Raw genomic sequence first — 25,652 nt, forward strand, 5'->3', positions numbered from 1 at the left:
TCGCTAGAGACCGGGGTTCTTCCCTTTGTTATAGGTCGGTCGACGAATCACGCCCTTCTCATCAACGAGAACCCTAGCTCCACCGCGACGATTGAGTTCCTGAAGAACGTTCTGGTCTTGACGAGCCCAGCGCTTAAATGGCGTGTCCGGGTCGTCGGACCACACAGGGCCTGTGGGGAACATTTTCCGAATAGATCGGAACCAGGGTCTTCGTTGCCTTGGCGGTTCGGGCACGGCGGCATTCAGAGAACCGAGGGCCACGGCCACGGGTGGAGCGGGAGGGGGAGATATGCGGTGCTCGTCACTGTCTTCACCAAGTTCAACACTGGCAGTTTCATGGTAGGTATTATCATCTCCTGCCTGTGTCTCGTCAATTTCGTCCATGTCGACATCGTCCGGATCAGGTGTATTGCGGACGTTGTCTGCATCGTATTGAGTTGCATCCATCATCTCTTCATCGGGAGTGGAGAGCACAAGTTTGTGATCATTGCTGCTCGTGCTTATTTGAGAACCGACAGGTTCATGGAAAGAATCACCTGCTTCAACTTTGATCTCCAACGAATCTGAATCGGTGCTTGCAGAGAAGAATGACGATGACTGCGTTGCAGTGGGCATGTAGACACCCAGAACAGGAACATCATCAGAGCACTGAGCATGGAGGCGAGAAACCTGTTTCACGAGACTGGCTGTGAAAGAAGTGTTGGCCACTTCACTTTGCATCGCTTTATCCCGGGTTACCTCGCCTTGGATTGCAACTTCAGATGGAACTGGTAGATTTCCTATTTCGGCACTGCTAGGCGCAGCAAACTGACACGCGACTGATTCAACTCCGTGGGCTGTTAGGCTTCTCTTTTTGTGCCGGGGACGTGAGAATTCCGAGCAAAAGAAATCTTCATAATCCATTGTCTTTGACTCTTGAGATGTGCGCTCTGCGAAATAGCGCGGGTACTCCTCTAACTGTTGAATGATGAAATCATCCCACAGGAACGACCGTTGCAGCTGGCCCCTTTGTCGCATTGTCTGCAGTTTCGAGCACATCTCAGTGAAATGAGTGAAATCACCAGAATACGACGAATAGTCGTCACAAAACTTTTCATAAATCGTTTGTGCTTCGGCGTACTCGTCGGACTTTCCAATAAAACCCTGCCGGCGTGCTACTAACTCGATATTTGGACTGGGAAATGCCTGTTGGCCAGTATCGGCACTCTTGTGGCGCGGAAGGGGTGAACATTTGGATAGTGATTCTCCATGAGCAGCGACCTGGGTGGTGAATTCCATAAGGGAGAATTCTGGCAACTGCGAGGCTCCGTCGAAGGAAAGAGGTCCCCTCGAAGAATATTGGCTTGATTCATGAAGTTGAGACATGGGCAGCGAGTGACACCTGGTATATGGAAAAGACGACGAGTCATCAGAGGGGTCTAGATGGAAGATTGAGGAGCCACGCTGTCGCTGAGCAGGTCTCGACGAATCAAGTACAATGTCTGAGGATGACTGGACTATCGCCCGTGATGGTGCATGTACGCTGCTCGTTTGTGTCTGGGTACCTAGAACATCCACTCCCAGTGACGTGTCTTCCACTATCGGTAAAGACGGATTTGGTGCCTCTTGGGATAGGCTACCCTGCCCGTGGCTATCTTGCGAGCGGTAGGTATTGAGAATTCGAGATGAAGATGATGTCTTGGCAGCCTGAGAGGATGGGTGCTGAGAGCTCTGAAGCTCTAATACAGCTCTCTGTTTCCTTTGATTCTCAGGGATGACACGTGCGGTATGAACTGCAGGTGTCTCCACCACCTGGATAATCCCCCTTGCAAACCTTGGAAGGGATGGCCCAGAGCTAGTAGGCTCCTGCTCAGGCTGACTGCTCAATGGAATGCTACCCCCGAGAGCGAAAGGAACATATGTTTCCATCTCTGGCTCGTCGCTCTCATCGCCACTTGATTCGCCACGCAGTTCATATTTAAATGGGAAAATTTCGGCGGGTTGTTCATCATGAGAATGCTCTTCTGATAAAATTGGGGTTTTATCACCGACCACATCAAGCGATTTTGAAGTTTGGGATGGGTCATCGCCCGGACCATGGTCCAATGACAATGGGTGCTTCGGTTTTGTGGGTACTTGTTCAGCAGACTGAGAACACCGTTGCCCTGTTATTTCGATATTATCCTTTGACACAATGATATCCCTCTGCCTTGGCAGAGAAGAAGCACTGTAGGATCCGTTCACCATGCCCAAATCGACATTTTCTATGGATTTATCAACGCTATATTGAGTGCCTCGTGGTGTAGGACTTTTTCGGGTAGGCCTTATGTATCTTGGGGGAGAAGCGGTGTCCCGCGGAAGAAGATCTAGGGCAGGGGTCCTATCGGGGGACAGAGACCATGATATTCGGGATGCTGGTGTATCTGGCGGGGTTTGAGTAAGGGCACGCTCAGGAACTTGCTCCTCCTCCTCCTCTTCTGCTTTTTCTGCCAAATGTTGTCTGCTTCGTGCAATTTTGTTCCATTGCGTCAAAAGATGAGGTGGTACGTGGCATAGAGATGTTGATACACCGGGATCCTGAGGGATCCATTTGAGTCCTTCCAAAAGTTCTGCCTGGTCTTTTGGAATATCAACTTCGCTCAAAGGTATTTTGGTCATTCCTTCCCATGGATTAGTTGAGGATGGGCATATACTGTCTGCTTTGGTGCTTACTATCTGCACCCTAGGAAGTGACGCCACGGGCTTGTTTTGCACTTGCTCGGATTCAGTTGGGTCCGCCGGCATCACTCCCCCAGCACCAATACGCTGTCGCTTTTTGGAGGGTGATGTATTTGGGCCTTGTGGCCCTTGCGAACCCAGGTTATCATCGTGAGCCGCTTGTGATGGCGCATCTGTACTGCCACGATGTCTTTTTTTCGAAAACAGCTGGTCGTCCCCCGTTCCAACAATATGAGCCCGGTCATGATCATCCGACTCATTTGGAGATTGCACAATCCGAGGCACATACTCTGCTATCAAGTTGTCCACGTCTTGACTGAGATAGGCGTAAGACAGATTGGTAGCAGATTTACTAGCGCGCATCGCATCAGCACTGTGTTATATAGTCTCCGGAATGACGATTGTGTTCCGGTTAGGTGTCTATCAATTTATTATAGTACCACTGACCTTTTTCTATTGACTGAGGGAGAGCGCCGGCTTGTACTTTCACCGAGGGATGACCCATTGACCGAGGGAAGGTCCCTAGTGGCTGCGTCGTTCTTTGAGGTTCGGTGAGATGGCGCGAGCAATCCTAGAAGATCGGAGGATCCGTTGGTGGAGGCCCGATTGGCCATTGAGTCACCCTTCAGTGCGCCATGTAGCATATTAGACGGGGGTTGGGAGAAGGGCAACTGTGATACCGAGCTGTTTTGAGGGAGTGACATGGGCTGATCGCGCTGAGAAACAATTGAGTCAGTCGGTCCGGTATTAGTTTGACTATTGGAGCCAGGAGACCCATGTGTCTTTCGGATCTTCTCGGTTGTCATAGTCATCAAGCTTCTGAGAGCCGCTGTCTTCTTGAGCTTTGGTTTCGGCACATCCCCTCTTAAGACCGCATTCCGGTGGATGGTAAAGCGATTGACGTGAAGGCAGACATCCGGAGCAGGCGCTGAGTACGTAAAAATAAGCTTGATATCGGAAAGTTCAACCAGGTGCCTGGTGCCCCCTTTGACTGACGGTGGGAGATCGGTTGCTTCCTGTATGTCCGGCGAGTCACGTAGAATAATCGCATCAATCTGGTTGATGCTATCTGTAAATGTAGCGCGATGACTGTTTTCTCCTTGTTCCCACTAATAGGCAAAATAGATACAGTTAGGAACAATTCTTTTTTTTTAGCATCCGCTGGAGATATCTTACCGACACAATAACGGCCGACTTGATTGTGGGCCTGCTAATACTGAAAATGAGGCATCCATCAAAATCCTTCACCTCGACTTCATCTTGATCATTTTGACCGAGGTAGGATGAGAGACATTGGTCGGCCAAAGCCGCGATCCAGGGACTTACTGGACTCATCGTGCGAACCCAGTCTAGTGATCAATGCAGCACACACCATATGGATCATAGCTTGTAATGGCAATGGAGGGTGATATGTTTGTAGGTATAGGTAGTCCTGGCGTAGTTACCCACAACAAATGTCGGGGAAAAAAAAGAGAAGGGTCGCACAGTATCAAAAATCCACTCAACCGCGTCTTATCGATTTACCAGGGAGCCCTGCCCGCGAGACGCGCCTAGCTTACTCAGCACCACCACGTCATTCCAAGTGCGGAGGAAGGACCTATTCTTTTGTAAAAGAAGTTTTTTTGATCCACCCTGAGAGACACTTTTATTCGGACCCTCGATCCCCTTCCTTCTTCCAAACTCGCTAACTTCGCAAAACCCGAGACCTCACCGCTGTTCCACCCCCGAATGATCGGCTATAAACGGTGCCTGTATGCTGTGCGGGGATGATCTGAGACCTTTTAGCCCAACTTGGCCATGGATTCTCAGCAGTCCCAGGACTCATGTAGTCCATCTGCGTCTTCCAACTCGCTTCCTCTTGGGCGACGTGGATCACGCGACTCTATGGCCACGACTCAGACTGAACGAGAATCGATGAATGCAGCTCTGGATCACTACCATAATGCAGCGTATCAGTCTGAATCGCTCACTCTCTTCAACGAGTTCACTAGTCCGCCGGCTCCGGCTGCTACATCGGATGAGAAAGGACTATCTGACGAATTACAAGGTGGACTAAGCGGTCTATATAGTCGCTTTAGGACGTCCGTCGGGGGGGTGAGGGATATTGTCAGTGGCGGTGGAAAGTCTACAGACAAAAATGCGACAGAAGTTCCTGCAGTCAAGAGTACTATGTCGGAGCGTTTAATGGCAAAACCAGTCTCAGAGCTAGCCACAAGCTCCGCTGATTATCCACCGTCGCAGCCAAACTCGTCACAAGGATCAAGACTTCACTCGCCTGTTGTGTCAGATTTTCACCATCATCAAGATTCTGTACAACAATCGAACGTAGGAAAGGGATCAAGAATATCCTCCAAAAATGGTAGCATATCGTCAAAAGCCTCCGTCTCACCATCTGCTGGAATCAAGCCCTGTATCGCACCATTAACGAAAGCCACTGGTAGCGCCAGTGTGGCAGATCCTACAGTCACTCAGTTCCATGTGAACGTCATCGGAAACCCCGACCGTTCAAGAAGCAGCTCCGTCAATGGCCCCTTCCAGGGAGGCCATAATGCAGAACCAACAAATATCGGCAGCAAAGAAGGCCCTATGGATATCTCCACAAGTCAAACATCCTCTTCATTGAGCCAGAACCTTTCTAGTTCGCCAATTCTGTCAGCAAAGATGTATGACAGTCACCATGAGGACTACAACCCCAAAGATTCACTCTTTTCGGCAACGTATACTCCAGACAATCAGTCTCGGAAGTCCGTCTCTACTCCAGATCAACAAAAGCTGCCCGAGAACTCCTCTCAATCAATTAATATGCGAAATCTTAAGCAACCTGAACCAGTTCAGGACCATATATCTGAGCATCTGGGAGAAAGATCAAAATCACGAACATCTTTCCCGTATGAAGAGCCGAAAGCTTCAGTTTCTGCGTCGAACAGTCTATCAAGGCTTTCCTCTCGTGATGAAGTACCATACAATTCTGAAAAACTCCCATCTAACATGGAGACAACTATTCCTCGTGACGGTGCCGACGCCAATGAGCCTTCAAGGGTTGGAGCCCCAGGCAGATCCAATGAAGAGTCAACATCCTCAACCCGAGCAGCACGACTGCCTGGCTATGTGATCTCGCGGGCCTCCACGGCTGAAACTACCACAACTGTCTCTTCTTCTTTGTCCCCTTTGAACACTTCACTCGATCGGGGTAATGGTCAATATCTACAAGCCAGGCGCCAACCTCCCGGGGACAATGTTTTGTCGCAGCTCAGGAGTAAACTGCTCAGCAGGGATTTCTGGATGCGGGATGAGAATGCCAAAGACTGCTTTCATTGCGGAGAACCTTTCACGACGTTTCGCAGAAAACACCACTGTCGAATTTGCGGTCAAATCTTTGATTCGAAATGCACTCTGCTTGTTTCCGGAACACGATTCGGACAGCCTGGAAGTATTCGGGTTTGCAAACCATGCGAGAAGATGATAGATGCACACGACGATGATTCATCTGAGTTTTCCGATAGCGAGCAGAGCCCCGTAGTGACCAACCCCCGGGTTAGTGAACTCAGCTGGACCAATACTGGACGGACATCTGCGGATGATGATGATTCATCTTCAGTTGTATCTCAATCGATCGATCACGTTCTGAAAACCCCCACGATGGCCATACCGGCCACACGACGTGCTGGAGAGGGACATAACAGCCGCTCGGCAATTCTTGAAATTGATTCCGATCGCCCTCTGCCACGGCCTACCTCTTCGCGCTCTCTGCGGTCCTCACTGGGTGGCAGAACACACTCCATCAATCACAAACGTCACCACTCTCGTCAGCAATATATTCGGGGCTTCAAGCCAGATCATGAAGATCGAGCCCCCTTCCAACGCCGACATGCAGACGACATTGATGCTGCTGAATCTCGACTCCCTGCCTTTCATAGAGATAACATCATTGACCCTGATCTTGCTCAATATCTCTCGGACGATGCATCCAGCGGCGATGAACAACCTAGTCTCTTGTCTGCAGTGTCTGAGGGTACTCTGTCCAAGAGTGGGGGTGAAAGTGAGAGGGCATCCTTTGGTGGGCTTCTCGCTGCCATGAAAAAAGGCAGATCTGCTTTTGGAGATCGAGGTTCTCCCACAATGAATCGAGATGCAGACGAGGCCAGTATCACCAGTTCAAGAGCTGTGAATTTACCTCGTTTTTCCCGTCGACGAAATATGAGCGTTACTAGTGGTTATCAACCACGTCATTCACCCAGGACATCAAAGGACAATATGCTTCCTCATGATACCTCAGTGCCGGCTATATCTTTACCCGAGGGCTCAAAGCAGGTCGGCTTCAAGATGACTCGGAGTTCATCAATGAGGGGCAATGATGCACCACCGGTGGAATTTAACAAAGCCAGTCTGGAACACGTACGAAAGCTTCTCCATCAACTGCTTGTAGAATCTGCTGTACCAAATGGTGACGGCTGGGAAAATGCGTTGATGCCAATACTCTTGAAAGCAGCAGATGAGGTCGATCCAGATGTCCAAAAAGGGGATGATATGGACATTCGACACTACGTCAAAGTGAAGAAGATTCCGGGTGGACGGCTTGGCGACACTTCTTATGTATCGGGTCTCGTTTTCACCAAAAATTTGGCTTTGAAAGGCATGTCACGGAACATTTTACGTCCAAACATCTTGATCATCACATTTCCCCTTGAATATGCTCGTCAGCAACAACATTTTATGAGTCTCGAACCTGTCATTCGACAGGAGCGTGAGTTTCTAGAGAATCTGGTCAGTCGGATCTCAGCACTGCGTCCAAACTTGCTGTTGGTCGAGAAAACTGTTTCTGGCCTGGCTCTTGGCCTCCTCGAGCAAGCCGGAATCGCCACTGCATACAACGTGAAGGCATCTGTTCTCGAGGCTGTGTCGAGATGTACGCAGACTAGAATTATGACATCTATGGACAAGCTCTTGACGGCCACATTGCATAGTGAATGTAGCAGTTTCGACGTGAAAACCTATGTCCATAATGGTCGAAAGAAAACATACATGTACATCTCCGGCTGTCCAAAAGAGCTCGGATGTACCATTATCCTACGCGGAGGAGATGAACAAGTCCTCGGGAAAGTGAAACAGATCACTGAGTTCATGATCTACGTTGTATACAATCTCCGCCTGGAAACATGTTTGATACGAGATGAATTTGGAAGGATATCAACCTCGCCAACAGGAGAGTCAACACTCGTGGCCGACAAAGACAAGAAATTCAATCTGCAGATTGGCACTCATGAAGGCGACGCACACCTGGGCAACCCATCTACTGTTCAACAGGGAACGAACGAGAAACTTGGTGATACCTCTGATAGCCAAATTCTCGTTGATACCGATGCTGCGAAAGTTCCAGACAACATCCCAATGCCGACATACTATAACGATATGGTTAGAGATTACGAGACAAAGATTGTGTCGACCTCGCCTTCCGTGAAATTCGAGGCTCCGTATCTCTTGACACGTGCTCGCGAAATGGAACGCAGACTTTCGTATTTGAAATATCTTCGTGATAAAGACGGCAACTCTGATCAGATCGTCGATGAAAAAGCCAAACCGCAGAAATTTGTCCTCATTACCCCAGAGATGGTCGATCAATCACCACAAGATGCCCCAGCAAAAGTCAAGGAAGTATTGCGTGCTGCGCATGAAGCCGAGTACGATCGGGCACTTTATCACCATCAAACCCAAAAACGCCAGTGGGAAGCCTATGTGGCGGGGAACTCTAACATGTTTGACCCTTATTCACATCAAAATATAGTCGTTCTCTACAGTGTTGTGTGCACAACAACATCAGTCCCCTGCTTAGGGCCAGATACATTTGCCCTGGAGTTCTACAATGAGCGTGGAGATAACATGGTCTTCGAATCAGATCTCGCCCTTGGGCAGTATGTCGAGGACCTTTGTCACGCAGCAAATTCTGTATGCACCGTCAACGGCTGCGAGAAGCGCATGTTCGAACACCACCGCCAGTATGTCCATGGAGAGGCTCAGATCAGCGTCCTGGTCCAGCCTTATCCTTCTAAGCTCCTTGGGCTCGACAATGCCGTGCTGATGTGGAGCTGTTGCAAAATTTGCGGCAGTGAAACTCAAGTCATCCCTATGTCGCGGAGCACATGGAAATATTCATTCGCAAAATACTTGGAGCTGTCCTTCTGGGGCAGAGACTTGCTTGCTCGTACTGGGGGTTGCGCCCATGATTTGCGGCGGGATTATCTCCACTATTTTGGCTACAGTGGTCTTGCTTTGCGAGTCCAGTATGACTCTATTCGTCTTCTCGAGATTATCGTTCCACGTCCTCGTGTTACTTGGAAGGTAGACAACGACCTGAAGCTGAGGAACAAAGTCTATTTGAGTACCGAACAACGGCTCAACAAATTCATGGCATCTGTTCAAGACCGTTTGAAAGGCATCAACGTCCAGAGTGTTGTTCCCGAACTGCTAGAGAGCTGCAAGGCGGAAATTGAGACTTTGATTGAGAAAGGTCATGAAGACCATAGCACTTTGGTTCGGCACCTACAAGACAAATACACAAGTTCTCGCTACTGGGAGGTCATACCACTGAATGGAGTCCTTCGTGCAATTCAAGAAAAGGTTGTCGAATGGGATACAACATTTGCTGATTTTGAGATGAACTTTTTCCCATCCGAAAAGGATATCAAGCATATGGCAACGCTGCAACTCAAAAAGATATTCCTCGACAAAGATGCAACATCGGTTTCTACAGATGATGCCCTTCAGACTCCTACGGACGTTGAAGACGAAAACTACCAGGCAGTTGACAGGCCACCGCTGATGCGACGCATGACACTTTCACCGGAAAAGGCACAGGATGTACTGGTCTCCGTTGTCGAGGAGCATTCTGGCAAAAAGCACCGCGAGGAATTCCAAGAACTAGAGTTGCCCTCACCTCCAGCTTCAACCGATGAAGCATCTTTATCGGCCGATGCAGCCGGTACAACGAGGTCTTCTCCCCAGGATGAGGCTGTATCACAAGAAGAAGTCCGCCATCTCGACTTGGCTGTTCCAACTGGTCAATCAGAACGCATTTCCGTCAGCCATGCTGAAATTCCGGATCAATCTACAATGAAGACTGACCTCCCTGTGATGATCCCCGGTGATGGATCATCGGAATTATCACCACCAGAAAGTTCTGAGATTCCCGATCAAGGAACCAAGAATGAAACCGAAGACAACGGGCCTTCTGACATGCCAAGTACGCCAGTACGTCGGCCTTCAGCCATACCGAGACCCACCGAACCAGGCTTTCGACGCTCCGGTAAGACACGATCTCCTCCGCTTTTGCGTACCCAGTCTCAGCCGGCAAATCTACCACGATCATCTCACATCATTCCACTTGCAGGGTTAAAAATGGCGTTCACCAATCCAATCGATCCAGAAAAGCCTGCAGTCCAATCACCAACAAAGTCATCGGATAGAAAGCTGAGCGATCGTTTAGGCTTTAGTTCCCTCAAGAGTGCCCGATTTGCATCGGGTCAGTCGCTTATCCCACGGTCTGCTCCAGGTAAAAGGGGAATCTCGCAGGTTTCCAATCTTGCCAGGCATTTTGAGCAATTGAGTCGTGAGTTCGAAAAAGAGCGACAGCGCGAAAGGCGTCAACGTGCTGCAAAGGGTACTCACTCCCGAGCATTCCCATTGGCGTCCTCGAAGCCCATCGTAGAGGTATATCGAAACGTACGAGAGGCTGTTGAAGAACGCGAACCACCGGTCGATAGTGATGAATCTTTGCCCTCGGCTCCACGGATCCCAATGGACGACATGAGTCGCAAAAGTGATGAACTTAGGAATCATGATACAACTCATGATGAGCCCTCTCTGCCAAATGATTCTCCCCCAGAACCTACGGAAGTAGACAGTGCACTCTGTCCTGACAGTCAAATATTATCTAGCGGCGAAGCAGATGATCACCAAAGTGATGAGGATCAAAACATGGTTGAAGATCTCCATCCGGTAGATTCCCATGAAGAGCCCAAACACTCACCAGAGGACGATTCAAGTGAATTCAAAGAACTGCCTAAACATGAGCGTCATAACCTTCTGAAAATGCTAACAAACTTCTGGTCTGAACGTTCTGCAAGTGGGTGGGCGTCTCTTGACTATCCACTCACTGTCCTAGATCATGTCTTTGCTGATAGCAATATTATTGTTCGCGAAGATGAACCAAGCTCTTTGGTAGCGTTCGCTTTGGACTCTTCCGACTATAAAGAAAAACTCTCAAGCATTCAACAGCGGTTTGACGAGGTGGAAGAACACAAAACAGATGCCGGAGATAACATGGAGGACACGAATGAAGCACGAGTCGAACATGCTCTCTTGCGACCTACGGGCACACACCTTAAGTATCAATTCCAAGAAGGCCCGGCCAAGATGCTTTGCAAAGTGTTCTACGCCGAGCAGTTTGATGCGCTGCGCAAAAAGTGTGGTGTGGCAGATCGAATCGTCGAGTCATTGTCTCGGTGCGCAAAGTGGGACTCAAAAGGTGGCAAGACAAAATCGTTGTTCCTGAAGACCCTTGACGACCGTTTCATTCTCAAATCGCTCTCAACAATTGAAACGCAGGCTTTTCTCAAATTTGCCCCGGCCTATTTCCAAATCATGTCCGAGGCCCTGTTCCATGAACTCCCTTCCGCAATCGCCAAGATGTTTGGCTTTTACCAAGTCATCATCAAGAATCCAGTCACAGGAACAGAATTCAATTGGTTCTTGTTACTAATGGAGAACTTGTTCTACGACCGTGTCCCTACGCGCATATTTGATCTGAAAGGCTCGATGCGAAACCGCAAAGTAGAGAGCACCGGTGAACGGGATGAGGTTCTCTTGGACGAAAACATGGTGGATTTCATCTATGAGACACCTCTGTTTGCCCGCGAGCACTCAAAGAAGCTTCTTAGCCAAAGCGTATGGAATGATACACTCTTCTTAGGTCGTCAAGACGTCATGGACTACTCGCTCATGATCGCTATCGATGAAAGCCGCAATGAACTGGTGGTAGGGATCATTGACTGTATCCGCACCTACACCTGGGACAAGAAACTCGAGTCCTGGATCAAGGACAAAGGATTCGCTGGCGGTGGCCGTAATCGACCAACGGTCACAAGTCCCAAGGAGTACAAGGGCCGTTTCCGTGAGGCAATGGCGAGATACGTGCTTCAAGCACCAAGGTTAGTTGTTATATCTTCTCTCGAGAATGCGATTCAATACTGACCCTTGCTTAGCTGCTGGCATCAATTCCAATCACCTGCGATGTACCGCTATGAGAACCAGATCACTGAAGTCGAGACTGTTGATAAGAGCAGGTTTACCGAAGACACTAGCTACTAACGGCTTCTCACTTGCCTGTCTCCATCTTGGCCCACAACCAAAAACAACTTGCATTAATGACTTACGACCTGATGGATTTGTATCAAAGGCGCAGCGCAGCGTTGTGCTTTCATTTGTTGCAAATTTCTTATTATCATGACCCTACATTGCCTCATTCAAGACACTCATTTTATGGGAGCATTTCATAGCCAGTCCGGGATCACTTTCGATTACTCAATGGAATCATGTCGATTTCAAATATGTCTCTCAGCAAACCACTTCGTATTTGTATATCTGCCCGAACTTTAGGTCAGGGCATCTTTCTATACTAGTTAAGCGCTAGATCAAACCTAGATGACCAAGCGAATAAGCCACGAGGAATCACGTTAAACATGTTGAGCTTTTTCAAGATTTTTTTCTCTCTTTTCATTTGGGAAGTATATGGCCAACTCCCAATCCAAGCATCCGGCATAAGAGTAGTACATAATGTATACATTTGAAAAAGATAAAGAAATCCGTGAAAGGTGATTGTATAACCAGTGGACACTAATTTGCGGCGAAAATGCAATATCCATCAGCAAAATGCTCTTCATGGGACATATTATTCGATGGGCTGAGGTGGTTGGATGAATTATTCATGCGTCTTCACCAAGAAGTATATCCGGGTCCTGATTTTGGTGCAGATGATTCGTATTCCACGGTCACATCATCAGTGCGGTGGATCTGCGTCAGAGGATGGCTATTATTGCTATTTTTCCCGTTGTCATCGGTGGGAAGAATACTTTCTTGACTCTCTCGGTCAATGTTGGTGAAGCCGAGGTCATCGTGAGTTTTTGACTGTTTGGAGCGATTGTATGAGGAGGGAAAATTGCTGCTGCTTTTGAACTGATCGCTCTTTCCTTGGCTGTAGGAGCCCATTGCTCGTTTGCCGAGAATCATTTCGAGGAGTGGTTGTAAGGTGGGAATGCACGATGCTATAACGACGACGTCGGCCTCGATACTAAACAGAGAACAAATAGTTAGATCGCGTAACAAGAAGACCAGAAAGGAGATGCTTACTTGGTCCACATGACAAGATCGGCAGTGCCGTCTTTTCCTCAGTCAGCTTTGATTGTAGCTAGAAGGATAATAGGGATGATAGAAAGACTCACATGTGTAGTCGGCTTTGTCGGCAAGTCCGTGGAGCTGGGTACACTTGACAATCGCCATTGCAGAAGCACTTTATCGCCATTTTGGTTAGTTTCTGGGTAGTATGGCATGAGTTAGGAGAGGTATCAACGCACATTGCACCAAGCCCTAAAGCAGCACATAGCGCTAATCTCTTTCGTAGAGACATTTGGAGTTTCAATAAAACGGTGGTGGGATAAATGGCCAAAGTTAGATCAACAACCGCGGAGACAGCTAGAAATAACGAGTTAATTCCGGAAAAAGTGCCGATATTTGAAGAAGAGACCTACCTCCAGTAAAGATAGCATAGTCAATGAGCATTTTTGTACTCTTGCAGGTGGCGCCTTCTGCCACAAGTCTGGGCGTCCACAATGCCTCTGCCGGATCGCACATTGTGAACAAGATTATAATGCAGATAATGGACACGATAGCTGCGGTTCCGACCAACGTCCAAAGTATAGCCTTATGCATTGGCTTGGGATTCAAGATCCGGGTCAACATGGAGGTGACAGCAATCTTAGGAATAGTGAAGGAGAGAATCCCAAACAAAAAGCTGACTGTATTGAGTAGAATGGCCATCACTAGATCATCCTCGCTCAAGTACATGGCATGTTTTCCAAAGCCCACACTCACACCCACTGTAGAGATTGCGCAGTAGGCAAGCCCCATTATCTAGTACACAAGCTCCAGTTAGACTCGGCTAGAGAAAACAGAGCTCGGATTATCTTACCATGGAAACCACGATCAAATAATCATCCATACCAAAGTTCTGCAGAACCTTCAGCCGGATGTAGACCCTAGCTACAACCATGAGGGTTGTTAGTCCAGTCAAGGTCCATAGCACAGCTAGGATCTTAGGGCCCTTGTCATCGTGAAGGTTTTCAGCGGTAACCGCCATTATGTGGAGTTTGATGCAGAAAACGCGAGAAAACGGGAGAGAGTGCGACCCATTAGTTTATATAAATTCCTATGGGAAAGGGCCTACTATAATTAACACTAGCACATCAGGATTTGCATGGAATACATAGAAGTAGGGGCAAGATTGATTTAAGTGCGCCGTTATTCGACCAGCTATTATTATTCCTGAAAATCCATTACAAGGAAATTCTTGGGGTTTTTAGCTGCGACGATCACCCTGTTTAGGCAAGCTACAGTGTTCATCTTTTGCAGACACAATGCCGATGTCTGGTGATTAATTTCCGAGGATAAGGGTACCTAGAATCTTGTAGGTACTAGTCCACTTTTAGTTTGATAGGGGTATGAAACCCCTGTCACACTAGCTAGTTAGTCGATGTCGCTAAAAAAACGATAGAAGTCCTAGACGATCCCTTATGTAAGCTCAATTGTGAATCCATGGTCCGGACCTACATCGTAAATAGCCCTCAAGGTACAGACAACATACCTTGATATCGAATAGCTGGGTTGTTAGTCTTGAAATCCAAGACAGTCTGAAGAGATATTGGATTACGCAGTCTAGATGGGTAAAATCTAGACCATATATTGTAGGTTCTACCGAGAATCTCGGGATTTCTTAGTTCCACTAAACTAACCCTAATAAGAAGAACAGTTTGCATTGATCTTTCCCAAATCTCAAGTTGAATTATGTTGTAGACAAAGGTACAGTACATCGTCATACGGAGTAGGATATAAAAATTAGCAAAACTTAATGGATGCGCCGAAAATGCGCCACCGTCCCGTTACCCCGTTTTGCGGGATTTGGTGTGGATATCAATTTATTTCTTCCCACTCAGCCGGTGCTGTCAGACTCTTAGCCCCTCTGATAAACACATTTCCTCTGTCACTGACATCCACATACCCCGCTGTATACATACCGTTATGTGGTTCATTGGCAAAAAAACACATACATTGTACTTTCGTACAAATAGAATGGGGAGCATTCCAAGCTTGCTGAGGTCAGTTTAGCACATCAACTACTTATAGCGTACAATAGGTTACAATAGGTTACAATAGGCAGGTAATAGAGCAGTAGTTTCTTCAAACCATTTAATGGATCCATCAGGGGACTTGGAAAGATCCTTCCGCCTCTAGTTTTAATTTGATTCCCCTTCACTATTTATGTACGTAGCGAGTACTCCATAACATCCTTGGCGTTGAACGAGCCGTTAGACAATCTGCAAGTTTATTGCCAGAATAGGAACGCAGTTGAACTACTGCGTCCCCACTTCCTTCGCCCCCAAGTCCGGCAAAAGAAGGAGCCTGCATGGTCCAAGCAAATGAATCCTGGTTGATCTTCATGACAGTAGACCCGCATATCACACCCGGTCCAACCGTTGTTCAGGGGGTGTACAATGTAGCTTTATTTAAAGAAAAGGGGACAATGAAGGCAGTACTTTGTATATTTCAAGAAAAGGGATAGTGAATCTAGTTTATTTAAAGACCCCTGGAGTACTTTCAGCCTATACATTTCTTCACGTTCTTCTGCACTTTCAAACTTATATGCATATATTATATTCACAATGACCGACATTGCAAGCCTTACATTGAGTGAAACTACCCACACGAACGGGCACTCCCACACGAACGGCGCAAATCATACAAATGGAGATTGCCAGACCAATGGAGACCTCCAGGAGGCCTTCATCGACCACCGAGCAACTTCCGCTAACACACCCGAGCTGGTGCCTGGCCTTGTCGATCAAGTTGCTTCACTTGGCAAAGTTGCCAGCCTTCAAGATCACACCGATCGAGCAACACTTTTGGAAGCCGCTCGATCCCTGGTCTATGCACTTGAGACCCCACGTGAGGCGATGATCAGATACTGCTGGTCCCAGGTAAGATCTGATGTTTCCAAAGCTTTGGATTTGTCTCATTGGCGGCAACTAACATTGAATTCATAGGCTACTCTTTATGCCACTTTGGAGACAGGTGTTGATCTGGGACTTTTTGCTATTCTGTCCAAGGATGAGAGACCCAAGTCTGCTGCAGAGCTGGCCAAAGCCACCGGTGCTAACCCAGTTCTTCTTGGTATGTGACTTACCCTCTTGCCTTGTGCCTTGTCAGTACACCTAACTAACCTGCTCAGCTCGCATCCTGAAGCACTTATGCGCAATGGGAGTTATCCTTGAGACTGGTCCTAATGAATACCGCCGCACCGGAATTTCTATTTCGTTGAGCTTGCAACGATACAATGATGCATACCCTTGCATGTAAGTCTAAGCCCGTGGACGGGGAATCAAAAAATATAATACTAAGCCATTGATTAGGACTAACTGCATTACCTCCGGCGTGCTTGCTCTGCCTGCCCAGCTCAAGAAGGACGGCTACGCTAACCCAGCCAACGGCAAGGACTGCGCCTTCCAGCGCGGATTCCGAACTGATCTTCACTTCTTCGAGTTCATGAAGGAGAATCCAGAGGCTGCTAGCCAGTTCAACAACCATATGTCTGTCTACCACCAAGGACGTCCTAGCTGGATGGATGTTGGTTTCTACGACGTGCCCAGCCTATTCGCCAATGTCGCTCAAGATGATGTTCTCCTTGTCGATGTTGGCGGCAGCATGGGCCATGATCTCTCGGAGTTCAGGCGCAAGTGGTCCAATGCTCCTGGGCGCCTGGTGCTCCAGGACCTTCCTGATGTGGTTGCTCAAGCCAAGACAGGGCCACTTCACCCCTCAATCGAGACAATGGAGCATGACTTCTTCACTGAGCAGCCTATCAAGGGTATGGTTTCCCCTTCTGTTACCCTCTATTTAGATTATGGTGAGACTAACCCTTTCTTCTGTAGGTGCTCGTGCTTACTATATGCACTCTGTCCTCCACGACTGGACAGATGATAACTGCCGCAAGATCTTGAAGGGTCTAGTGAATGCCATGAAGCCCGGGCACAGCAAGGTGCTCATTAACGAGAATGTTATTCCCGATACCAACGCATACTGGGAGACAACCAGTCTGGATATTATCATGATGGCTGATTTCGCTTCGACCGAGCGGACTGAAGCTCACTGGCACCAACTGATTGGATCTGCTGGGCTGAAGATCACGAAGATTTGGAATGCCCAGAAAGGAGTTGAGAGTCTTATCGAGTGTGAATTGGCATAGGTGCTATTGGGGAGTCTGATACTAGCCATATAATGTATAAATTGGTTAAATTAATTAATTTATTTAGAGGATATGTGGACCAGCTAATTGCTAGGCGTATCCCCGTAAGCCCCTTGGGGCCGCTCCCGAGGCCCCTAACGGTTGACCCCATTATATGGAGTACGGAGTAATATCTAATTCATACTGTCAAATGATATAGAAGATTCAAATTGTTTATAGCTGACTGGCCTTAGTTTTTAGACCACTAACATTCCTACAAAATGAGATATAGCCTTCACAATGCGAAGTCTCGGAGAATTCAAAATGTGAATTTGATATAGTATAAAGTTGCAAAGGGATCTAGGTTAGTACAAGAAATACATCATAGGAACGCTCTTCACTTCTCGCACTAGATCCTTTACAAATTAGCAGTTGATTAAGTGTGAGATATATACTACAGCTGTCGAGAAGATTGAGTTATCAGGTCAGCAATAGTAAACTTCCTATACGAAATGTGCCGACTGGATCGTCTGGACCATTCGCAAATGCTTTAAGCGTCGATTCCTATATCTAGCTGGTCAAAGTTAAGGAAATCAGATCGGAATAAATACTCAGATTCGGGCAGTTATTCAATCACTTACTGCCACCACTAAGTACTCATGGATATCCTTCTCCCTATATACTAGAATTTTTGAAGAAAATATTGGGAAACTTGGAATTATCTATAGGACGGTATATAGAAGGCCAAAAATGGCCTATGTTCAGGTGAAAAGGGCTATTATAGAAGCATAGTGTGCACTATACTTTAATATGAACAATACAAATGACGCACATGTATATATCCAGGGCCTAATCTCTCAACATTGGAACCATCGGCAGAAACCGGGATCGGGACGGCAAAAGCTTCCCCGAAATTCGTTTAACCAATCTACTGGCCTTTTTTTAAAATTCTCTTTTCAATTCTCTTTTAAATTCTTCCGTTGCTAATGTGACGTCAAGACGATCTCAAAAATCGCTTCATTCTCCATGGCAGAGAGGGAGAAGTCCAAAATGCGTCCACAGCATATGCGCGGAGGGTATCGTCACCCCTCCGGCACATGGGCCTCGGTGTTACGGGTTTAGACTGCCCGTTGGATCCCCCGCATCGGATTTCGTTCAAATTTCCTTTTTTTCCCCTTCTCTCTTTTGACTGGAGGTCTCCTTTAGGAGGATCATTCCAGATTCAATGCGTGCAGTTCGGACCAATTGGTCTATGCATTGCATTGGCATGCATGTGCATATGCGAGATTACCATGTCTAATGATAGCGACAATCGCAAACGCTCTTGACACACGGTCAAGTCTACAAGGACTCAAACACAAACTAACAGTTTCATTTCTATTCAATTTGAATTGTCTAGTCTTGGCTAGCTCACTAATTTGTTCGGAAAGCATTAGATTCGTTTCATTTACATGAGCAATGTATTAACTTTCCAGAGTATGGTCCAGACCACACAGCGCAGAACTAACCTGGCTTCGAAAGAAAAAGATAAAAAAAAGCCAGAACAGAGAAAGAAAAGGTATGTATCCCATCCGCACACCGGCGGTAAACAAAGCACAATGGATCATTGATCTCCAAAAAGCTTACCATCTGATCAGTTTACAGAAGGTTTACTCCATGGCCAGACCAAGGTTCTCCTCGGCGGGCACCACACGAACGGTGTTGGTGTGGCCCATACCGCCGCGCCATCCCTGGACACAGACGATAGGGTCGCCCTTGTTGATGATACCGAGCTTGAGACCGTGGTTGATACCCCACATGAGGCGACGGTCAACATCCTCCTGCCAGATCTTGACGTTGAAGTCAGGCTTGTTCTCGGGGAAGTAGAAAGGCCACACACCGCGGTACAGGTGAGAGTACTGGAAACAGTTGTCAGCAAAGAACACCACATTCGAACAGTCGAATTGGACTTACCCGGGAAGCGGTCTCGTTACGGGTGACCATCAGGATGGGGCAGACGGGACGGTACTTGGAGACAAGGCGGGCAGTTTTACCACTATGGTCTTGTTAGCATGGTCGTCACACAAACGACAAAAGCTCTGTTGCGGTACATACCTGGTGGTCAGAACAATGATGGCACCGGCGTTCAGTTCCAGACTGGCGCTGACAGCGGCCATGGCAATGGACTCGGAGGTGTCAGTGGGACGAGGGGCAAGGTTGCGCAGCTCGTCAAAGACGTTGAAGTGAGGAATGGCGACCTCAGCCAACAAGCAGGTCTCAGACATCATCTTAACGGCCTCGCAAGGGTAGTTACCCTTGGCGGTCTCACCGGACAACATGACACAGTCGGCACCGTCGAGAACGGCGTTGGCAACATCGGAAACCTCAGCACGAGTGGGGCGGGGGTTGTATGTCATGGACTCCAGCATCTGGGTGGCACAGATAACGGGCTTGCCCTTGATGTTACACTTGGCGATCATCATCTTCTGGGCAAGGAAAACCTTGGGGGCGGGGATCTCGATACCGAGATCACCACGGGCAACCATCACACCATCAGTCTCTTCGAGAATCTCATCGAAGTTGTTGACACCCTGCTGGTTCTCAATCTTGGCGATGATCTGGATCTCCTTACCATCCTCACCGAGGACGGAACGGATGTGCTTGATGTCGCTGCCGCGACGGATGAATGAGGCAAAGACCATATCGACCTTGTTCTTGACACCGAATCGCAAGTCGGCAATATCCTTCTCTGAGAGAGCGGGGAGATCTACGTCAGTGCCGGGCAGGTTGACACCCTTGCGGGAAGAGATGTTGCCGTTGTTCAGGCACTTGGCGGTCAGGTTCTCCGCATCAACAACCTCAATCACCTCGAAGGACAGAATTCCATCATCAACATAGATGAGCTTGCCAGGAGTGATCACGTTGGTGATGTTCTTGTAGTCAAGGTACCTGTCGCCAGACACTTGTCAGTCCACGTTGTCATAAACCTGGCATCCAGCCACGCAAATACTTTTGAGGGAATTCTGGAATGATCCACTCTGCGGAAATTGGGATGGTCTTACATGTTCTTATCATCGGAAGCAGTGGCATATGCGTCATTGGTGGTGATGTTAATAATGGCACCCTGCTTGATGGGGTAGTCCTTGTCACCGACGGTGTTACCAGTACGGATCTCGGGGCCCTTGGTATCGAGGGCAATGGCGAGAGGACGACCAGTCTGGAGACGGGCGGCCTCACGAGCGTTGTCAATGACAGATTGGTGGTACTACAGGAAAGTCAGTAAAGGTCTTTGTCAGATGTTGATTGGAGATACCGACCTCGTATGATCCGTGGGAGAAGTTCATGCGGACAACGTTGAGACCAACTATGGACTTGTCAGTATAACTACCCTAAAAAAATTCCTGGAAGCTTCATTTCCATACCTGTGCGGAGAGCATTGATACTCTCAGCAGAGTTCGTCTTGGGACCTGATTGATTGTCTGTTAGTATCGGGGGGTTTTTTTTCTCTTTCTCAAGCGCTTTGACAGGCTCGAGCTGAAAGAGTTTCTCATGAGTGGTGTGACATACCAATGGTACAAATGATGGAGGTACGGCGGAAGTTCTTAGCAGGCACCATCTCGGTGTTGAGCTTGGAGTGCCACTCCAGCTTCATGCGGTTGCTCAGGTGATCGAGGGAGTTGGTGGCCGCCATTGTGATATGATCAACAATTGTTGAATTAATTTAGAGAAGGTAAGGTATTTCTGATCAATTGAGAATCAGAGAGGATGGTAAGAAGAGAAGGATGAGATGGAGGGGAAAGAGAAAACGGATGGGTGCGGGGCGGGAAAATGTTGGCCGCCGGTGTGAGTATTGGCTGCATCCCAAGACATTTTTTTTTTGTTTCGTACTATTGACACTAGACCATATCTATACCAAATTAACCTGTAAATTTCGGTGGATTATCTATATCTGATTCGGCTTGTTTCTTGCCTTTGTCTACCTATATTTTCTATATACTGAAAGCTGAAGAGCTATAGAGGCGTCATAGATATTTCAGGCAGAAAAAATGATATCAACTCCAGAATGGGTTGACCGCAAAAAAGCGGAGGATTGCCCCGTGCTGGCCGTGCTGTCCTACGCGCTGTACAATGGAGTCTCTTTATCGAATACTCTGTAAACGTGACAAATAAAGACACCCAATTGATCGAGGCCCCAGTCCGGAGACTCCAAAGGCGAAAGGGGATTTCGGTGGGATGACAGTGCTTATCGATAAGCCAAATCAGGACTAGTGTCCAGATCTCCATTTGGGACACTTCCAAGGAAGGTCGGCTCCGGCCACAGCTACATTGATTATGTCACCTAGTTTCACCATCCTCACCAGCCTCACACCTCCCAGCCTCACTTCCAGCCCAGCCACACATTCAGCCACTCTATGATAAACGTCATGTGAATTCCCACGTGACCGCTCATTAGGCGGTCTCCATGACAGCTTGGGTCTCTCCTCTTGCTTTCGTCTCTCAAGCTTTTTGGTAACTGCTGATTACTTAATATTCACAGTGTTGACACCTTCTACTCGGCATCATGGTAAGAACTCTCTGCTGATTGATCTTGGACAACCGAGGTACCCGGAACATAGAGCATTCCATGACTGACTTGGATGTCCGCTGCAATCTAGCTCGGCCGTCTTACTCACTACGCATTTGATGCGGTTCTCTGTGAGTCCTCCAAGTCTACACTGTACCTTTGAGTACAAACTAATCAGTGCCTTGAACCTCAGTCTCCGCCTTCTTGGCAGGTGTCAAGCGCTCTACGGGCCTCACGTAAATACACCTTACCCTTACCCCTCACGACCTCTTCTTCCAAGCTATCATTTATTCTACTTGGTGCTCGTCTTGGTTAATGTCAATATATATGGGGGAACTATTGGCTAACTCTGTTACCCCCGCGCGCCTCCCTTCGTTGGGTCGTGTGTGCGTGGGACTTGATAGCCCCAGCCTCAATTCAGACAAGATCACGGACAGCAAGGACGTCAAGAAATGGGTTGACAGCTACCTCGGTGTTGGAGAGTGGATGATGGATCAGTCCGTGGCTGTCATGGGGTCGTCTTCCTGGTTCGAACGACGCCGGTGATTGGCACCGCCCTACGCAACTTCAGGGAGACAATCGGCGATCCCTTTCTCGCGACTTGACTTTCGGCCATTTGATATGTGTATGATTGTGGACTCTGAAGTGGGATACATGGCAACTCAGGGGAGTGTATGCATAGCCGCGGGACTGGACTGGCAGCACGAATCTGGGCCTTGGTCTCGACGCTTGGACCTATGACAATATGATACAATATCAGTACGTACAGATTGAGCATGTGTTATGGACGGTGCATCTTTCCAAATCACCGGGCCATCACAGGTATATGCTTCATGGCTGGATTGATGAGTGATGACCAATTCTTATCTGGGCTTCAACCTCCACTTTCGACCAATGTTTTTAAGGTCATGGCGTCTTGACTTTTTTCGATACCTTTTGTCTTTCTGCCGGTTCTACATCATACAAATCCAGTCATGTGTTTAGCGGACAATTCTTGGAATAACTTGTAGATATGAACACACAAGTCATAGACCTGTCAAGATATCTATCACTAATGGGATGCAATCTAGATAATAGATCATTCCCTTGGTGCATATCTAGGCCTTTGCCGATATTGAATGCTTGAAGCTGGAGATATTGACTCTTCGATTCTCTGTATTCTCTGTTGGTGTAGAATAAATCTACGGAATGGTAAGAAATATGTTGCAGAATACGGATGTGTAAAACTTTTGTTCAAGGCCATTTCAAGCTATGGCGAAGGAAATGAGTGAAGAGTGTTCAGATGAAGGAAAAAAAAGAATGTTTGGATGAAGAGAAGACTCAGATAGACGCTTCCATCTCTCAACAAAAGGCATCGAAAGCTCCCACAACACCGTGAAGTCAACTCAGAGCGTCTAGTTCTCATTGTGGACATCCGTCAGCCTGTCGATGTAGTGGCTATCTCTAACCGCAGATTCAGCCATGGCTAGGTATCTTTCCTCAACTTTACCCCAGTCCCATGTCTTCATAAATCGGATCCCTTTTTCGACTCTTTTCTGGTAGTCCTCGTCGCTTTCCGGGTCATTAAGATAGGTGGATAAAAGCGTATTAGCCGGTCCATCTTTGAGGATGTAAGCAGAAATAAACCCCCCAAGGTCCTTTTCAACTCCAGTTCGGTTACTGTCACCAATGGAGAGCTGCAGAAGATGACGTATCAAGGATGACATGTAATGAGAAGGTTTGGGGGTGAGGATATGGAGCTCATGGGCAAATGTGGAGGGAACCTCAAAAGTCTCCTCAAGAGTGAAACCAACCAATGACAGAGGAAGAAGATGAACGCGCATCCAGCCCTGGCCATCAAGGTCGTGCATCAATGATTGCCTTTCCCAAGATCCAGAGTATGCAGAGTATCCAGGCCACTTTTGCTCTGGGATATGAAGGCGTGGATAGTTTTTCTCGAGCAGCACCTGTGAAGCAAGCGCCAACTGTTCGTCGGGTACAACCCACTCGACAAGCTAGTAAAATTCTGTTAATAGAATGGTTCAACTGAAGGACCGGAGAAGAAGCTTTTGTCACTTACAATCAGAACCTCTGCATATCCGTATCTGTAAAGGACCTGGTTCCCGTACTCCACGAGAGAGATGTTGTTTTCAATAAGTGCTCTCAAAGCTTTCCTCATCACAGGATAGTGAAACTGCTCGCGTTGTGGTTCATCGACAGTCTGTGCGTCCGGTTTGTCGATCTGGTGATCTGATTCTTCCAAGAGGCCAGTTTGAGATTCAGAAGATAAGATTGGCTCGATAATTAGCGAGGCAGGAAGGGGAATTGATGCCTCTTCGATACCATCGGGAGAAGTAGGCGTAGGCTCGATGACAGGCGAGTCAGGAAGGGGAACTGAGAGTTCTTTGAACTCTTTGGAAGAAGTCGACGTTGCCTCGATAATTGGCGAGGCAAGAGGGGGGGGCTGCGAGCCCTTTGGTCTTCTCGGTCTCCATGATTGAGGTTCAATAATTGCAGAAGAAATGGCAATCGGGAGGATTGGGGAAGGGATTGCCTGTTACTAGAAATCTAGAGTGTGGTACAAAGGGATAGGATAGAGTGATAGGAAGAAGCCCTGGAGTGATGAAGTTAATGATGCTTAAGCAATTTTTAGTCTCATGACAACTCCCATCTTTTCTTTACTCCTGAAACTAACTGATTTGTTTGTCTTCCTCTGTCTCATTTAAATATCGGAACACTCCTCTTCTTCTCCTTCTCTCTTCTCTTCCACAACAACCATCATCTAAATCATTCTCTACTTCTGCTTATTACTTTTTTTTTCTTCATCAGCAACTACCATCCGAATCATTATCTCTTTCCTACTTCATTCTCCTTTCCGAGCATCCACCATGCCGCTTGACCCGAGTCGATTCAACCATCTGGATGCAGCTGCGACAAGCCTTACAAGAGTCTTGCGCTCTGAGAAAATCCACCATCTGTTCCTCGGCGGCTATGCCACAGGACTGCTCGGAGGTCAACGAATCACTGAAGTAAACATTTCTCCTAATTTCCCTAGACCAAAAAGACATCATAATCTGACAAATATCTAGGATGTCGATGTCGTTACCGACACTGACTGCCGCGAGGTCCTGTTGAAAAAGCCCGGTTTCTCCCGAAGCACCGACGGGCGACTGGTATATGACTACCGCGGAAAAAAAGTATACGTGGATGTTATGAGGCCAAGCAGCCGCAAATGGTACATCCCAAACCCCAGAACCACCGACTTATACAATGTGAAACCGGAGGACCGTCCTGAGCGACAATTAAGGATGTCAAGTAAGTTACAACCTGGCTAATATTGGGATCTCACTAACTTTAATTGATAGTGCCCATCATACATCCATCGGTCCTAGTTCTAACAAAACTCAAGTGTTGGAGCACGGCTGAGGCGGCGACCAGGCAAGCGCACCACCAACGAACGCGGACCGACCTTGCTGACATAACGACGATTCTTCGATGGCTAGCGGACAACGAACTGTGTATTAACTTTGCCGGGCTTTCGCGGGTCCCCAAAAGCGAGCTTCTCTTGCACCTGGCAAAGCTATACTGGACGCAAAAGGACATGCGTCCGCACCTCGCGGCGACACTGACGCCCGAGGAACTGCGAGATGTTCTCAATACACGTCTGACAGACAAGGAATTCCGAGCCATTTGGAACTCGCACTTGCATTAGGTATGGCACGCGCCAGGGTTGCTTGGGGGTATTTGGGAGTAGTGGGAAGGTCGGGTGAGGTTACTACTTGTTCCTGACTGCATGCACTGTGCCATGGACATCGCCTTTTTTTCATGGGAGCCGAGGTCAGTGAAGTGAATAGGTAAAAAGAAAATATGCACTACAGGAATCTTTCA

At 47.8% G+C, this 25,652-nt stretch overlaps 8 protein-coding genes across 8 annotated transcripts; 4 read left to right on the forward strand and 4 right to left on the reverse strand.

The window, feature by feature from the left end:
- Nucleotides 1-3: 3 nt before the first annotated feature.
- N7479_007050 (uncharacterized protein) lies at nt 4-4,032 on the reverse strand (the record flags this gene model as incomplete). The annotated part of the gene is made up of 3 exons (XM_057254744.1): nt 4-3,070; nt 3,145-3,806; nt 3,874-4,032. 3 exons carry the CDS (start codon nt 4,030-4,032, stop codon nt 4-6), a joined length of 3,888 nt encoding a protein of 1,295 aa, XP_057108606.1.
- Nucleotides 4,033-4,494: 462 nt separating this feature from the next.
- On the forward strand, nt 4,495-12,060 carry N7479_007051 (1-phosphatidylinositol-3-phosphate 5-kinase FAB1; the record flags this gene model as incomplete). The annotated part of the gene is made up of 2 exons (XM_057254745.1): nt 4,495-11,900; nt 11,955-12,060. 2 exons carry the CDS (start codon nt 4,495-4,497, stop codon nt 12,058-12,060), a joined length of 7,512 nt encoding a protein of 2,503 aa, XP_057108607.1.
- A 624-nt stretch (nt 12,061-12,684) lies between these two features.
- On the reverse strand, nt 12,685-14,104 carry N7479_007052 (uncharacterized protein; the record flags this gene model as incomplete). The annotated part of the gene is made up of 6 exons (XM_057254746.1): nt 12,685-13,039; nt 13,099-13,129; nt 13,191-13,258; nt 13,323-13,440; nt 13,497-13,878; nt 13,937-14,104. 6 exons carry the CDS (start codon nt 14,102-14,104, stop codon nt 12,685-12,687), a joined length of 1,122 nt encoding a protein of 373 aa, XP_057108608.1.
- A 1,579-nt stretch (nt 14,105-15,683) lies between these two features.
- N7479_007053 (uncharacterized protein) lies at nt 15,684-17,263 on the forward strand (the record flags this gene model as incomplete). Its single annotated transcript, XM_057254747.1, has 5 exons — nt 15,684-15,998; nt 16,065-16,191; nt 16,250-16,373; nt 16,431-16,885; nt 16,950-17,263. 5 exons carry the CDS (start codon nt 15,684-15,686, stop codon nt 17,261-17,263), a joined length of 1,335 nt encoding a protein of 444 aa, XP_057108609.1.
- Nucleotides 17,264-18,891: 1,628 nt separating this feature from the next.
- On the reverse strand, nt 18,892-20,912 carry N7479_007054 (pyruvate kinase CDC19; the record flags this gene model as incomplete). Its single annotated transcript, XM_057254748.1, has 7 exons — nt 18,892-19,140; nt 19,196-19,277; nt 19,337-20,170; nt 20,284-20,486; nt 20,539-20,585; nt 20,644-20,688; nt 20,789-20,912. The coding sequence occupies 7 exons, from the start codon at nt 20,910-20,912 to the stop codon at nt 18,892-18,894; spliced, it is 1,584 nt and encodes a 527-aa protein (XP_057108610.1).
- An 870-nt stretch (nt 20,913-21,782) lies between these two features.
- N7479_007055 (DUF1748 domain-containing protein) lies at nt 21,783-22,331 on the forward strand (the record flags this gene model as incomplete). The annotated part of the gene is made up of 4 exons (XM_057254749.1): nt 21,783-21,785; nt 21,877-21,916; nt 21,979-22,021; nt 22,196-22,331. The coding sequence occupies 4 exons, from the start codon at nt 21,783-21,785 to the stop codon at nt 22,329-22,331; spliced, it is 222 nt and encodes a 73-aa protein (XP_057108611.1).
- An 848-nt stretch (nt 22,332-23,179) lies between these two features.
- On the reverse strand, nt 23,180-24,486 carry N7479_007056 (uncharacterized protein; the record flags this gene model as incomplete). Its single annotated transcript, XM_057254750.1, has 3 exons — nt 23,180-23,779; nt 23,845-24,318; nt 24,460-24,486. 3 exons carry the CDS (start codon nt 24,484-24,486, stop codon nt 23,180-23,182), a joined length of 1,101 nt encoding a protein of 366 aa, XP_057108612.1.
- Nucleotides 24,487-24,652: 166 nt separating this feature from the next.
- On the forward strand, nt 24,653-25,476 carry N7479_007057 (uncharacterized protein; the record flags this gene model as incomplete). The annotated part of the gene is made up of 3 exons (XM_057254751.1): nt 24,653-24,793; nt 24,854-25,079; nt 25,130-25,476. 3 exons carry the CDS (start codon nt 24,653-24,655, stop codon nt 25,474-25,476), a joined length of 714 nt encoding a protein of 237 aa, XP_057108613.1.
- Between the last annotated feature and the right edge of the window lie 176 nt (nt 25,477-25,652).

This window comes from Penicillium vulpinum (genome assembly GCF_028829585.1).
Source record: "Penicillium vulpinum strain IBT 29486 chromosome Unknown utg000003l_segment0_segment0, whole genome shotgun sequence".
NCBI lineage: Eukaryota > Fungi > Ascomycota > Eurotiomycetes > Eurotiales > Aspergillaceae > Penicillium > Penicillium vulpinum.